The sequence below is a fragment of the Mesoplodon densirostris genome, chromosome 5 (genome assembly GCF_025265405.1).
Source record: "Mesoplodon densirostris isolate mMesDen1 chromosome 5, mMesDen1 primary haplotype, whole genome shotgun sequence".
In the NCBI taxonomy this organism is placed as follows: domain Eukaryota; kingdom Metazoa; phylum Chordata; class Mammalia; order Artiodactyla; family Ziphiidae; genus Mesoplodon; species Mesoplodon densirostris.
The window spans coordinates 150,013,664-150,029,497 of record NC_082665.1 but is presented as its reverse complement, the minus strand read 5'-3'; the positions used below and the strand labels follow the sequence as shown (position 1 = coordinate 150,029,497).

General features: G+C 37.1%; 1 protein-coding gene across 1 annotated transcript in view; it reads right to left on the bottom strand.

Annotated features, from left to right (window-relative positions):
* STAG1 (STAG1 cohesin complex component) overlaps nt 1–15,834 on the bottom strand; it is a 436,282-nt gene that overhangs the window by 201,368 nt on the left and 219,080 nt on the right. Inside the window, exon 6 of the mRNA XM_060099648.1 lies at nt 4,629–4,705. Coding sequence (XP_059955631.1) covers nt 4,629–4,705 — 77 coding nt within the window. The remainder of the gene's footprint in view (nt 1–4,628; nt 4,706–15,834) is intronic.

Here is a 15,834-nt window from a genome sequence, read left to right as displayed (position 1 = left end):
AATTACACCAAATATGCCTGCTTCTCCTGCCTACCCTTCCACCTCCTCCACCTCTGCCATCCCCGAGACAGCAAGACAAACCCCTCCTCTTCCTCAGCCTACTCAATGTGAAGACGATGAGGACAAAGACCTTTGTGATGATCCACTTCCACTTAATGAACAGTAAATAATCACCATGCCATACACTTAATAAACATATCTGTTGTATATGTGCTTGAGTGTCTCCATGTGAAAATATAGTCACTGTATGGCAAGAACTGTATGAGACACTCGTGTCATCATCGTCATTGCCTAACTATTCATCGTGTAGAGCTTCGTGTGCAAGACTTGTATTGAAGTGGATAGCCCACCCATACATAGGCATAAGGTGAGTGATATTTAATATATACTGTTCTATAACTTTGCTTTCAAAGAATTACATTACTGTACAGTATGACACGCTCTCACTCTCATAGCTGGAGAAACTGCATATCAGCTTATCACCACAGGTAAGTGATTTTTCTTAAAAAAAGTAAGTGCTTCCAATATTGTATTATGAATATGACAGTAATACTGTATGCCATAAAAATTTTATAACAATTCATTCACTAGTATAAAGGCTAGGCTACCATGAAACAATTGTATCAGTTACACTAGGGTAGCAAAAAGCAATCAGATTGCTGGTTTCTTCGTTATCAATGCATAAATCATCATAACTGTAAGAAAATATGAATTATTCACATTATCTTTTCATTTTTGATGTCTAGTGTTAATAATACATATAAGATCTATGGTGTTTTGCATCATATAAGACAATATTGATATAGGTACTAACAGACAGATGATTTAGCTTATAAACAGATGACATAAACTTACAGTAATGATACAGTACAGTACTGTAAATGTACTCTCCCCTTTTTATGCTTTTCTTAATAACATTTTTTCTCTAGCTTACTTTATTGTAAGAACACAGCATATAATACATATAAAATACAAAATGTGTGTTAATCGACTGTTAATGTTATTGGTAAGGCTTCCAGTCAACAGTAGGGTATTAGTAGTTAAGTTTTGGGGGAGTCAAAAATTATATGAGGATTTTCAGCTACAGGGGCTGAGAGTACCTAACACCCGTGTTGTTCAAGGGTCAGCTGAATATTAAATGTGTTGTGTTGCAAAGGCTTCCCTACATAGATGTCATACTGAAATATATGAAAACTACACAAATTGACCTTTGGAAACATATCTAAGAATTGATACATGGAGATCTGATTGTAATAATCTGGGGAAGAAATACAATTACAGTGTGCTTTACCTCCTGGCAACTGGCTCCAACAGGAACCAAGTATATCTATTGACTTTGAAAAGCTACAGGCTGCTCTGGAAATTAACATATTATATTCCTAAATTAGGCTGATATTACAATTACAAAGGACATGTGGCCAGGTGCAGATTTGTAGTTATAACCAATTTGTAATAAGGAATAGAAGCTACAGTATACTACTTTTTCAGGCAATAACATACTCTTGGACTACCCTATTCAATTTAAACACTTTCAACTGAAATGACTTCTAACTCATCTCACCTTTACTTTAGTTTGTTATAATACAATATATTAATTCATTCAAAAGACTTTTAATGGCTACTCCCTGTTAACTAGGCATTTTTCTAGGATCTTGGGATCTAATGGTTCTTTGATATTTCAGAATTTTATCACAAAATATAATTCACCAAAACTAACCTCCTCACACTCCCAAGGAACTAAATAACCTATACAGTATTTTGAAGAAAAGAAAACATAAAATACTGTACATTTAACAATATGAAAGCATTTAAATGCATTCCTGAGTATACACAGAGTAGCAAAAGATTAATATCTTGCTAAAGAGTTTAAGATAAATTTTTTGTATCTGCATCTGAATTATTATTTCATTAAATTCAATACAGTGAACAATATGTGACACAGTCCCAGTATATGTTTATGATGTATTCAGCTCGTAAGTTTTACCACTCAGTATCAACAATAGCTTTTGCAAATACATAGTCTGTCCCTCCAAAACATGTAATACCATCTTTCAAATAGAATTTCCACTTGTTCTTGCTTCGATGAATCTTGTCATACTTGCAGACAATTAAATTATCAGTGTCAAACAGGTCTGGCACATCCTGCTCACTATCATCATCTCTGGAATTTTTATTTATTTGTTTATATGTTTCTTTCTTTATTTGAGTTTAAACTTTTACTTTTCAAATTAGTTATGCAATAAAGTCTCAAGCAAAGTGAGTAAGCATCCTATTTATGACACTGTTTTAAGCCACCTAATTAAAAGCATTATATAAATATTTAAAATTGAAACTGACAATATTTATTAAAACTTCAAATCATCACAATTGTATTTATATTTATTTATTTCTAAGTAGCCTTAGAAGATATCAAATTCTGCTTTAAATTAATACATTCTAATAATCCAAACTGTATTAGATATACTGTCTAAAAAATAACAGAATGATGATTTTAAAAGTCTTCTTTAATTAGGTCAATAATCTCAAGTATTGGGACAAAATGTTTAGGAATATGAAATGAATGCCTTCTGAATAATTTCATTTGCTACATTTTATTCATTTTTGTTTCCCCCTCATTCTGTTTTCATATATGAAATGTTTTTATAACAAATCTTGGTTTCCTCTTTTTATTTGCCTTAGAACAATAGTTCTCAATAGTTCTTATACATTAGAATATCACCTGGTGAGCTTTAAAAAAATCTCTATATCCAGGTCACATGCCTTACAAAGTAAATCAGAATGTCTGTGGGATGTGGAAGGGAGCCAGGCGTCAGTATCCCCATGAGATGTTAATGTGCAGCAATGTTTGGAAACTACTGTCTTAAACTCTTAATAATCATTCCATCACGTGTTAGTGCTGTGAAGGTCCAAGATATATACTACTTTTAAATCTACAACTGAATCACCTGTATTGCAAGCCTGGCATAGTAGTTAGTATAGTAGCTGGTGAGTAAAACTACTACTTGCACCTTAACTTATATCTTATCTGGCTTTAACTTCTATTTGCAACATATAAAAACACATGTAGTAACAACAACAAAATTATTTTTTAGTGAACAGTAGTTCCACAGAAATGTTTCAGAATCTAGGAGTTTTTGCATTTTAGAAGTTAATACAGTGCATATAGCTTATATTTCATCATACCCCAAAAGAATCTGGGGCAGCCCCCTGTAATCAAGAACATTAACATTTAACAGCAATGCATACAGATATTCACACTGACTGTGATAAATAAAAATTGTAAGTAGCCTCATGTTACTTTAGGCCAGGTTTTGGAATTTCAGAGCTTTTTGGATTGCAGAAATGAAGACAAGTGATTATGGAGTATATCTGCATAGGTGACAATTTAAGGTCTCCCCTACCTTCCATAAAATGTGAATAAATAGTCTGAAAGCCACTGACAGAATGTTTCTGTAAAACGTTTTCATACTGCTGCTAGAGTAGAGGTGAACACCTGATGAGAAAGACATATATTGAACAGCCTGTGTTTGAATGTTTGCTTTAACATGTGTTTGTAGTACTTTTTTAATTAAAAATAAACACTACTGCTACTACTAATAAAAAGCCTAACCCCATCTTACTAAAAGAGTGGACCTAGAAGAAAACCAATCTTTGTTGTCAGTGTTGAAAGTCAAGAAAAAGGAACACCTAATTCAGAAAATAGAAATCTTAATTAAATCAAAACGCAGAACGTTAAAACTGGAATTGATGGTGGCCTAAAGCATGACATGAATTGAGTTCACCATAAATAAAATAAAGAAATAAAACTGTAAAAGTATCTCAACATTTACAGTGTAAAACTGCTTGAGTGAATGTTTTAGTGAAAATGGAAAATCATGCAGGAAAAAATGGTTTCTGCATGATTAATTTGTGAAGACTAGTAAAGAAAACTTGTATTCTTAATGGAAATCAGATTATCTCAAGTAGAGTGTCCCAAAGAGAAGTTCAAGTTTTTTACACACACACACACACACACACACACACACACACACAGAGAGAAAATGGGAAAGGGGCGGGGGGGTGGAGGTGTGTGTGTGTGGGTATGTCAGTGGTGGGGATCCATGTAAAATAATTTTGGGAATTCTGGATTGAATTAAGTTAAGGAGGTTTTTCTCCATTAGGATTTCTAAGAACTTTAAATAAGTTAATATGCTTTCACAATCTCTAAGGTAGGTATAATAGGCAGCCTGCTCCCACTTCCTTGACCTCCAAACCCTTTTTTCTTTAAAGCATTTAACAAGACTAGGATTCCACAGAACACGAAATTGCTGGAGATGTATTTATAAATTCAGGAATTTTAGATGGTCTTCAGGAATGAATGTCAGGAGTCAGCTTCCACTTCACGCCATCGATTTTCTTATCCTTATCAACTATCAGTCCCTAGTCAGTGCCAGTACCTCCATGCGATGCAATAAAATTCCCAAATGAATGGGATTAATTTTGTAATTAATAGCACGGATTATCATATAAATGAGAAAACAGTAGATCTTCTCTTATACTAAACACCAAGTCAAAACAAAACTTAAAATAACATATTCACCATTTACAAGTATAAGCAGGCAGTTTGTATAAATATTGAAATGCTATACCTCATCAAATTCTTCAGTCATTTTTCTGATGATTTCTGCATTCTGCATATTTCGAAACATCTCTATTCTCACAGTACCTGTGGAACAACAGATTTTATATAGTTAATCTTTTTCTATCCCATGCTAAAAATTAAATTTAACCTGAGCACTGTTTGTAAAGTTTTATATGGAAGTGTTTGGGTTTTTCTTACTTCCCCCAAACTTCTAACTATTCTAAAGGAATCCCTTGTTTAAGAATTTAAAAGTTCTTTAGACATTTAAAAAAAACCCTGAATATCCTATGAATTAGAAAAGTATAAGGAAAAATATTGAGAGAAGTGTTGAAGAAGGAAAAGACAAAGACATAAAACAATGAATTTATACGGTAGGGAAGCCCCTAAAGATTGACTTAAATATATACTGGTGCTAACCAGACATATAGCTGGCTGCCTTAGTCTGAAAAACACCCAAGTACAGAAAGTGTTATCTCCCTTCAAGGCTCCCTCTGATATTTTTTAATCATCAGAATATCCTTCGATAAATTAAAACTAAATGTCCCATAATCTAACAACACATTTCAGTTAAATCTGTTATTTTGAACGTGAAGAGCTGCTCAATAACTTCTACATAAGGATCAAACAATCAAAGAAAAAGTTAACCTCTTTCAACATCTCATTCGTTCATACTACTTTTACCTTACTTTAGTTTTATCTCAAATACAGTTATGTAAATATTATCACTCTTATGAGTGATTTATATTGAAAACCTGTGTTAAAAATAACATTTAAAGAAACTGAAATAAGGTTCAAAATCAACTTAGGTACAAAGAATTCCGGCCTAATAATTAAATGAGGTTCAGTTTCAACTGTATAAGTGTAAAATACTCAAGTTAAAAATCACAAGAATAGGGCCTCCCTGGTGGCGCAGTGGTTGAGAGTCCGCCTGCCGATGCAGGGGACACGGGTTCGTGCCCCGATCCCGGAGGATCCCACATGCCGCGGAGCGGCTGGGCCCGCGAGCCATGGCCGCGGAGCCTGTGTGTCCGGAGCCTGTGCTCCGCAACGGGAGAGGCCACAGCAGTGAGAGGCCCGCGTACAGCAAAAAAAAAAAAAAAAAAAAAAAAAAAAAAAAAATCACAAGAATAACACTCAATGAATCAGTAAGAAAATAATTACTGTATAACCTCTGACAGGCTCCTTGCCAGTGATTACCAGCTCCAACTCAAATCACAATTAGGAATGTAGGTGGGAAGAGTCTCTGAAATGTACTGTACTCTTACAGAAAAGACCATGGAGCAGTAGGATAGCCACTAAAAGTCAAAGTATGATCTTAATTCAGAGTCCCAACAAAAACTACAATGGAACATTTGGCACTTATTAAACTCAATTTAACTGAATTAAAATCTATAAAATGAGAAAAATGCCCTATCTGCCCTATCTTTTAATCAGAATCATTTAAAAGCACAGTTTATTTACTGATACATAGCTCTCATTCATTTTCTGGATGATGAATTAAGTACCACCAACGGATATTCCCAATATTCAACTTTAGAGATGACAGTCTAGGCTGGAATGTGGATGAAAAGGAAAAATATTTTTAAAGAGTTCTTCCCCAACATGCAATTTCTGAAACAAAATGAGAAACTTTTTATCCTGATTTTATTTTTTTATGTGAAAAACAGTAACGTAGAGAGTATTCAACAGTGTTGAAGAAGGTTGTTTATGTTCTACAATACAGCCTTTATTTTCAGAGGATTTTAAAAAATTAAATAAAAAAGAAATGTGCTAAACTGATAACTGTAACTAATCTCAAATAAAAGTAATTTTCTGTTAGACATTATTAAAATCACTCAAACAAAATTGTTTCTATTTAACCTTGTTTGGGTCATGAAATATTCTGTCAATCTGAAATAAGATTCCCATAGATAAAAAGCATGTAATTTCAAGGGTTAATTCATGGTACTCTTGATAAGTAAAATTACATTCATAAGTACTAATAAAAAAGCAAAAGAAGTAAAATAGGTGTTAAAATTTTTGAACATGGGAAGAGTTAACTGTTCTTCTTAGGGAGATGGAAATATTTTATATTTTGAATGGAATGTCATTACATGGTTGTATGCATTTGTCAAAAGCCATCTATCTGTATACTGTGTGTGAATTTTAATGTATGGAAATTAGATCTTGGTAAAGTTGATTTTTTTAAAATTCAAGAAAAGGGACAATACTAATTCTACTACTTCATTAATAAGTTGCACATATCACTCTTAAAATACTCCCAGTGTAAATAATGTTCAACTACTCTATATCCATGATTGACATGGCAGTTTTCATATTCAGTGGAGTCTTAACTATACTTTCAATAAAATAGCTATGTTAGTTCATAAAGAGAGGACTATTTCACTGCATCAATTTAATGTAGTAAAGTGAAGGGCAACAAAACAGTAACTAGCATTAAAAGCAATATGAAAAAAACAACCTCATGCTTAGCATCTTTAAAGATGACTACAATATACAAATATCAATTACTAATAAAACAAAATCAGATGTTTAAAAGCCATAATTTTGAAAATGAACAGAAGCTTGTTACTGATTTTTCTTTTAAGGAAGAAATTCCTTCTCCTGCCACCATGACTATTCCAAAGATTAGCCTATTTACTTACTTTCCAACGGTTCATTCTTCTCCAATTGGGTACCACAACTCTACAGAAACTGCTTCCTCACACCAGCTGTCTCCGAACTGCTACATCAAACAGTTTTTCCTTAGTAATAATCTATGTAATGTATTTAAAGAATTTGCTTATTTTATTGGTTCCCACAGCAGTATGTATTTACAATATATTCTCTGATGACTTATTTTTATTTCTTTCAGTTACTTTTAGTCATTTAACCGAAGTACATACAGGTAATTTCTAAAGCTCCACCCAAGCATTCTTCTTTGCCCTTCTTTTACATTTTCTAACCCGGAGATGGTCCCTACCTATCTAGCTCACCCACCAGAATGAAGTATGGCAGAGACCACCACTTACTGATCTTTGTATTCCCCCATGAACCTTGAAAAATGCCCAACACGTTAAGCTCCTCTGTCCTATTAAGCTTTCTTTGACAAAGAAAAAAATCTTGCCCTAATTCAACACTAATGTTCAAAATAAATTAAAAAGCTAATCTCAGTTCATCTTTGGATTCTTGGTTCTTAAAGATGCATATTTCTAATAGAAGATTATCCTAAGATTATGGATAGTAAAGGTAAATAAATCTGAAATGATTCAGATTCATGGAAACATAAATATCTGAAAATAAAGAATAAAAGAGAGAAAAGATCATCTTCCACTCTCTTAAATACTAACAAGTTATCTATGAGAATCCTAAAAGAATAAGCCACCAACATACATGTTTTATATTAAAAAGTAAAAGTTCACTTGAGCAGGCCCTCCTCACAAGATTGCACTTTTAAGAAAGCAAAAGGAAGAACTTTCAAAATTGTCATTTTAAACTATGAATAATTTTAGAAATAGAAGTAACATCTGAAAACTACCATCACGTTCTTAATCATTTAAACTATGTCAAATGCTGGTAACAGCAGAAATTGATACAATCCCTGTGGTGTGCAATTCGGCAAATGTCTACCAAAATTACAAATTTACATCCTCTTTTGTCTTGATATTGTACTTGTTGCAAAGTATCCATAAAATCACACATGTGCAAAACAATGAATATACAAGGTTATTCCCTGAAGCACTGTCTGTAACAGTAAAACAGGAAAAAACCCCATATGCCCATAAATAAGTAAAAATGGTGATGGTAAGGACAATGGTGGTGGCAGCCTCCATCTGGGTGCTCACCATCTGCCAGGCACTGTGCTAAATAAGTGCTTAAACTTCCAAACAACCTTATTCAGAATACAATTTTTCTCCCATTTTACACATGATAAAATTGAGGCACCTAGAGATTTAGCAACTTGTAAAAAAGGTTTTCCAGCAGCACATCCATGGCCTGCATGAAGGCAATCTGGCTATAGGTCCATGAAAACCACTACTTTTGGGCTTCCCTGGTGGCGCAGTGGTGGAGAGTCCGCCTGCCGATGCAGGGGACACGGGTTCGTGCCCGGTCTGGGAGGATCCCACATGCCGCGGAGTGGCTGGGCCCGTGAGCCATGGCCGCTGAGCCTGCGCGTCCGGAGCCCATGCTCCGCAATGGGAGAGGCCACAACAGTGAGAGGCCCACGTACCACAAAAACAAACAAACACACAAACAAACAAAAACACACTACTTTTAATTGGCTCTTAAAGTCAATGGAAGCCATGGAGACAAAAAACAACAAAGCTATCTATGACTGATACGAAAAGACCTGCAGGATGCATTTACACCTGAAAAAAGAAGGGACAGGTTCCAGTTCAAGATGGTGATGTAGGAAGGCCCTGAACTCGTCTTCTCTCATGGACAGAATTAGTCTAGTTACATATGGAAATTTTTCCTCTTAAAAAAACACAAAGGCTGGCTGAATGACAATTATACATCAGGCAAACGAGAAGAAAACCACATCAAAGCAGGTAAGAGACGCTGGCACAAAATTTCACCAAATATGGCACAAAATAAACCCGACCTACAGCACAGGGAAACACAAGCGGGAGGGAACTCAAAATCGGAGCTTCTCCCTGAGGACTAAAGGGCTCAAACCCCACATCAAGCACCAAACATTTTAAAGACATGCAGTTGAGACATAAGCCACCCCCCCACCCCAGCCAAAACATCTAATTTTGAAAAGCAACAGAGCCTCACATCCTGAGATCCACAGGACAACACCAATCTGGTAGAAAGCTGTTAAACGGCCTGCACAACTTGGACTCATCCACCCAGGGCCCAGCTCAGAGGCAGCCTAAGGCAACTCAACTTGAACTGAATCTGGATCACCTGCTTACATTAAAACCATGGCCTAAGGGGCAAGCATCCAATTTAACACACACATCTAGGAGCCTGCTGAAACACTCTCTGGGGATGGAGAATGGCAGGCACCATCTCACACTTTCCCTTTGCTGTGCTCCTGAGCACCAATATTTCCCTAAAGGGAGAAGACTACATGTGCCTGGTGCCCTAATTTTTCCGGCTGCTACCCAGGATATAATTCTTGATCGCCTGGCTATAAAGGCCAGGGGAGCTTGCATTCCTGACCACATGCAACTGTAATAATCAGTGTCACCCAGAATGGAGCTCATACCCATCTGGTGCCCTGATTTTTGTGACTGCTACCAGGGATCACCTTTACTTCACCTGGCTTTGGTGGCCAGTGGGGCTGACATTTGTAGGTACTGCAACACTGTAACCAATGAAGAAAGAGTTCTAAACCAGCTACCACTTCCAGGGCACAGCAGGAGGCAACAGATCCAAGAACTTAGTCTTTCTGTGAAAGAGACCTATTAGCTAAACATTATGACTGTGGCTTGAGGGGCAGGGTTCTTTTTAAACACGCATCTAGGGGTTGACTGTAATCCTTTTCAAAGATTTCAGAGGATGGGCACTATCTTCACACTCACTCTCTGCAGTGTTCCAGAGCACCAGTGTCTCCTGGTGAGAAGCTTTACATGCATCTGGTACCCTGGTTTTTGTGTCTAATACCTGGGACATTTTGCAACTGGAGCCCAGGGCTCCCTGACCGCCAGGAACTGGTTTGCAAAAGGGGCTTGGGTACCTGGGTTCCATGGGACTGTGGCAATTAGAGGGATGGTTCTGGGAAGGTTACCACACGTAGCCCACTGCACAGACAGCTGGCTGAAGCACACTTCCCCGTCTATGAAAGAGGCCACTTTGCTTCTCCTGCAGCTTTGGATAGAAAAGCAGGCTTCAGGGTTTTTTTTTAACATCTTTATTGGAGTATAACTGCTTTACATTGTTCTGTTAGTTGCTGCTGTATAACAAAGTGAATCAGCTATACGTATATATATATCCTCATATCCCCTCCCTCTTGCATCTCCCTCCCACTCTCCCTATCCCACCCCTCTATGTGGACACAAAGCACTGAGCTGATCTCCCTGTGCTATGTGGCTGCTTCCCACTAGCTATCTATTTTACATTTGGTAGTGTATATATGTCAACAGGATTCAGGTTTGACACACATGCAGTGGCATATGGAGCAGCTCTAAAGGAGCATAGACTGTGGATGTCACTCTGGCACTCTCCTTTTGCCTTGCTCCAGCTCACTGTTATCTCCTACAAAGAAGTTATACACTCATCTGAAGCTCTGATTTTTCTGACTGCTGCCCAAGGTATACTTCCAGATTGCCTGGCTCTGGTAACCAGTGGGGCTTACGCTTGCAGCCTTTCAGGACTGCATATATTATATCTACATACTTTTAAAAACGGCTACCTGATGGCTTGGCTTCTAGTCAGCCTGAATCTAGGTGCTGAAATCTTCCACCTTGGGACAGTGACAGGCCTTGGCACATCCTCAACTACTGGGAGCTATTAAAAATATATTAGGATGCTTGGACAAGCAAAGAGGTTTGAGAGACGACCAATAGTTGGGGCAAGGCTGAACAAAAAGGTTCATCTCCTACACAAGGCCACTCCTTCAAGACTGGGAGGGGGTGGTTGTTTCATCCACTGTATATAAACCAATAGAGAGAGTCAAGCAAAATGAAGAAACCGAGGAATATTTTCCAAATGAAAGAACAACAAAACTTCAGGGGGGAAAAAAAAAACTTTAGTGAAATAGAGATAAATATTTTACCTGATAAACTAATGGTCATTTGATATCCACCAAGTGGGGAGAGTAATGGATAAATACAGTGAAAACTTCAACAAAGAGATGGGAAACATAAAAAAGCACCAATACAATTCACAGAGATGAAGAACACAATACCTGAATTGAAAAGTACACTAGATGGGTTCAAGACTAAATGAAACAAAAGAAAAAAATCAATCAACTTGAAGACAAGGCACTAGAGCTTACCCAATCACAGCAGCAAAAAAGAAAAAGGTCAAAGACAGCTTAAGTGACGCATGGAATGATACCAAACATACTAATATTCACATTTTAGGTCTCCCAGAAGAAGAAGAGGGAGAGAAAGGGGCAGAAAACAGACATTCAAGTCCAGGAAGCCTAGAGAGCTCCAAAAGAGATGAACTGAAAATGGCTCACAGTAAGGCACATTATAAATGTCAAAAGTTAAAGACAAGAAGATAATATTTAAAACAACGAGAAAAACAACTAGCCATATACAAGGAACTCCCATGACACTATGAGCACACTTTTTAGCAAAAACTCTGCAGGCCAGAAGGGAATGCATGATATATTCAAAGTGCTGAAATAAAACTTCCAACCAAGAATACTATACCTGGCAGAGTTCTCATTCAGAATTCAAGGAGGGAGAGTTTTTCAGAGATGCAAAAGCTACAGGAGTCCATCACTACTAAACCAGCCTACAAGAAATGTTAAATGGATGTCTTTAAGCTGAAAGGAAAGGGCACTACTTAGTTATCAGAACACATATGAAAGAATAAATCCCATTTAAAAGTAAATACATAGTAAAATAGTGGATTAATGACTTTTTTTACAACTTTATTGGAGTATAATTGCTTCACAATGGTGTATTAGTTTCTGCTTTATAACAAAGTGAATCAGTTATACATATACATCTGTTCCCATATCCCTTCCCTCTTGATGACTTTTGAAGCTAATATGAAGGTTAAAAGACAAAAGTAATAAAAACAAGCACGACAATAATTAGTTAAGGGATACATAAGATTTTTAAAATGTAACATGAAAAATATAAAATGTGGACAGTGCAAAGAGAGTAAAAACGTTAAGCTTTAGAACAGGATGGATGACACTTAAGTTGTTACCAACTTAAAATGCTGTTGTAAGTGTCATGACAACCCAAAGCAAAAACCTATAGTATAAATACACAGAAGATAAAAAGAAAGAAATATATACATATCGCTAAAGAAAGTCATCAAACTATTCGGTTGGCCAAAAAGTTCATTACGGAAAAATGTTATGGAAGATGTTAACATGTTACAGAAAAACCTGAATGAACTTTTTGGCCAACCCAATACAAAGTAAGAGAGGCAAAGAAGAAAAAAGGAACAAAGAGTAACTATAAAAACAACTAGGAAGCAATTAACAAAATGGTAATAAACATAAACCTATCAGCAACTACTTTAAATGTAAGAGGACTAAATTCTCCAATCAAAAGACATGGAGTGGATAAGTGAATAAAAACACAAGTCCCATCTATACGCTGCCAACATGAGGCACACTTTAGATGTAAGGACACACACAGACTGAAGTAAAGGGATGGAAAAAAGATATTCCATGCAAACGGAAACCAAAAGAAAGCTGCAGTAGATATATATATAGATATATATATATACCACAAATAGCAGACTTAAGAGAAAATTAATGGTATAGATATAATAAAAAATAATAGTAAAGGAGTTGTCCAACAAAAGGATATAACATTTGAAAATATTTATGAACCAAACATAAAGCAAATATTAAAAGAACCAAAGGGAGAAAGAGAAAGCAATACAATTATAGAAGACTTTCATACCCTACTTAAACCAACAGACAGATCATCCAGACAGAAAATCAATAAGAAAACAACTGCCTTAAATGACATTAGACCAGATGGACGTAACAGATATTTATAAACATTCCATCCAAAATCAACAAAACACATATTTTTCTCTAGTGCACAGGGAACATTTTCTAAGATAGATCATATGTTTGGCCACAAAACAGTCTTAATAAATTTAAGAGGACTCAGTTTTGGCTGAAAAGATGGCAGAGTAGAAGGACATGAGCTCACCCCTTCTGACAAAAACACCAAGATAACAACTACATGCTGAATAACCATTGACAAAAAACCAGGAAACAAACAAACAAAAAAAACCCAGAACACTGGAAGCTGCCAAAAAAGATACCCTACATCCAAAGACAAAGAAGAAGTGACGGGACAGTAGGAAGGGCACAATCACAATAAAATCAAATCTCATACCTGCTGTGTGGGCGACCCACAAAGTGGAAAATAATTATACCCCAGAATTCTCTCACAGGAGTAAAAAGTCCTGAGCCCATGTCAGACTTCCCAGTATCGGTGCCTGGCAAAAAGAGGAGGAACCCCCAGAGAATCTGGCTTTGAAGGCCAGCAGGGTTTGATCGCAGAAATTCCATAATACTGGGAAAACAGAAACTCCTCTTGGAGGGCGCACACAAGGTCCCGTGTGCAACAGGACCCAAGGAAAAAAGCAGTGACCTCATAAGAGACTGGGCCAGACCTAACTGTTCGTATCAGATGGTCTCCTGTGGAGTCAAAAGTGCGGCTGTGGCTCACTGCTGGGACAAAGACACTGGGAGTGGTGGTTCTGGTGAGTGCTCCTGGAGGACACCGTTTCCTCCCAAAGGTCTAGCCCCACCCAAAAGCCCACAGGCCCCACTGCTGGGAGGCCTCAGGCCAAACAACCAACAGGGCAGGGGCACAGCCCCCACCCCCACAGACAGTCTGCATAAAGTCTTTCTGAGCTCAGCCCTTCCCACCCGAGGAACAATAGCCAGCTCCACCCACCAGTGGGCAGGAGGCCCACAAGGAGGCACAAAAGTGTCTTAGCCTCATCCACCACAGGGGCAGACAGGAGAAGAAAAAGAACCACAACCCTGCAGCATGCGAAACAGAAGCAGCAATCACAGAAAGTTAGACAAAATGAGACGGTAGAGGAATATGTCCCAGAGAAAGGAACAAGGTGAAACCCCAGAAGAACAATTAAGTGAAGTGGGGATATGCAATCTACCAGAAAAAGAATTCAGAGTGATGAGACTGAAAATGCTCCAAGATCTCAAAAAGAGAATGGAGGCACAGATTGAGAAGAGATAAGAAATATTTAACAAAAACCTAGAAGAAGTACAGAACAGATGGAATATACAGTAAGTGAAATGAAAAATACAATAGAAAAAATCAGTAGGAGAGTGAGGCAGAAGTGAGCTGAAAGACAGAATGGTGGAAATCACTGCTGTGGAACAGAAGTTTTTTAAAAAAATGAAAAGAAACGAGGACAGTCTCAGAGACCTCTGGGACAACATTAAACGCACAAACTTTGGCATTATATTATAGGAGTCCCAGAAGGAGGAGAGAGAGAGAAAGGACATGAGAAACTATTTGAAGAGATAATAGCTGAAAACTTCCCTAACAAGGGAAAGGAAACAGTCACCCAAATCCAGGAAACACAGAGAGTGCCAGGCAAGATAAACCCAAGGAGGAGTATGCCAAGAAACACAGTAACCAAATTGACAAAAGTTAAAGACAAAAACAAAATGTGAAAAGCAACAAACAACATACAAAAGAACCCTGATAAGGTTATCAGCTGATTTCTCAGCAGAAGCTCTGCAGGCAAGAAGAGAGTGGCATGATATATTCGGTTGGCCAAAAAGTGCCTTTGGATTTTAAGTAAAAATGAAAGACACATTTTTCATTTTCACCAACAACTCTATTGAACAATGGATTCATCCGTTTGTTCCACTACCTTCTGCCATTTTTCAGGCAACTTAATTCCATCTTCCCAAAACTTTTTGTCTTTTTGAGCAAAGAACTGTTCCAGGTGCCTTTTACAGTCTTCCAGGGAATTGAACTTTTTTCCATCAAGAGAATTTTGCAGTAATCCAAAGGTGCAATGTCTGGTGAATACAATGGGTGAGTCAGAACTTCCCATCCAAGCTGTAATAGTTTTTGCCTGGTCATCAAAGACACGCACAGTCTTGCGTTATCCTGATGGAAGATTATGCGTTTTCTGTTGACTAATTCTGAACACTTTTCATCGAGTGCTGCTTTCAGTTGGTCTAATCGGGAGTAGTACTTGTTGGAATTAATTGTTTGGTTTTCTGGAAGGAGCTCATAATACAGGACTCCTCTCCAATCCCACCACATACACAATATCACCTTCTTTGCATGAAGACCAGCCTTTGGTGTGGTTGGTGGTGGTTTATTTCACTTGCCCGACAATCTCTTCCACTCCACATTATTATCCAGTAACCAATTTTCATTGCCCGTCAAAATTAGTTTTTAAAATGAAACGTTTTCATTAAATTGCTGTAGAGAATCACATAGGGAAATAGGGTCAAGAAGATTTTTTTCACTTAACTTATGTGGAACCCAAACATCAAAGCGATTCACATAACCAAGCTGGTGCAAATGATTTTCAACGCTTGATTTGGATATTTTGACTGTGTCGGCGACCTCCCG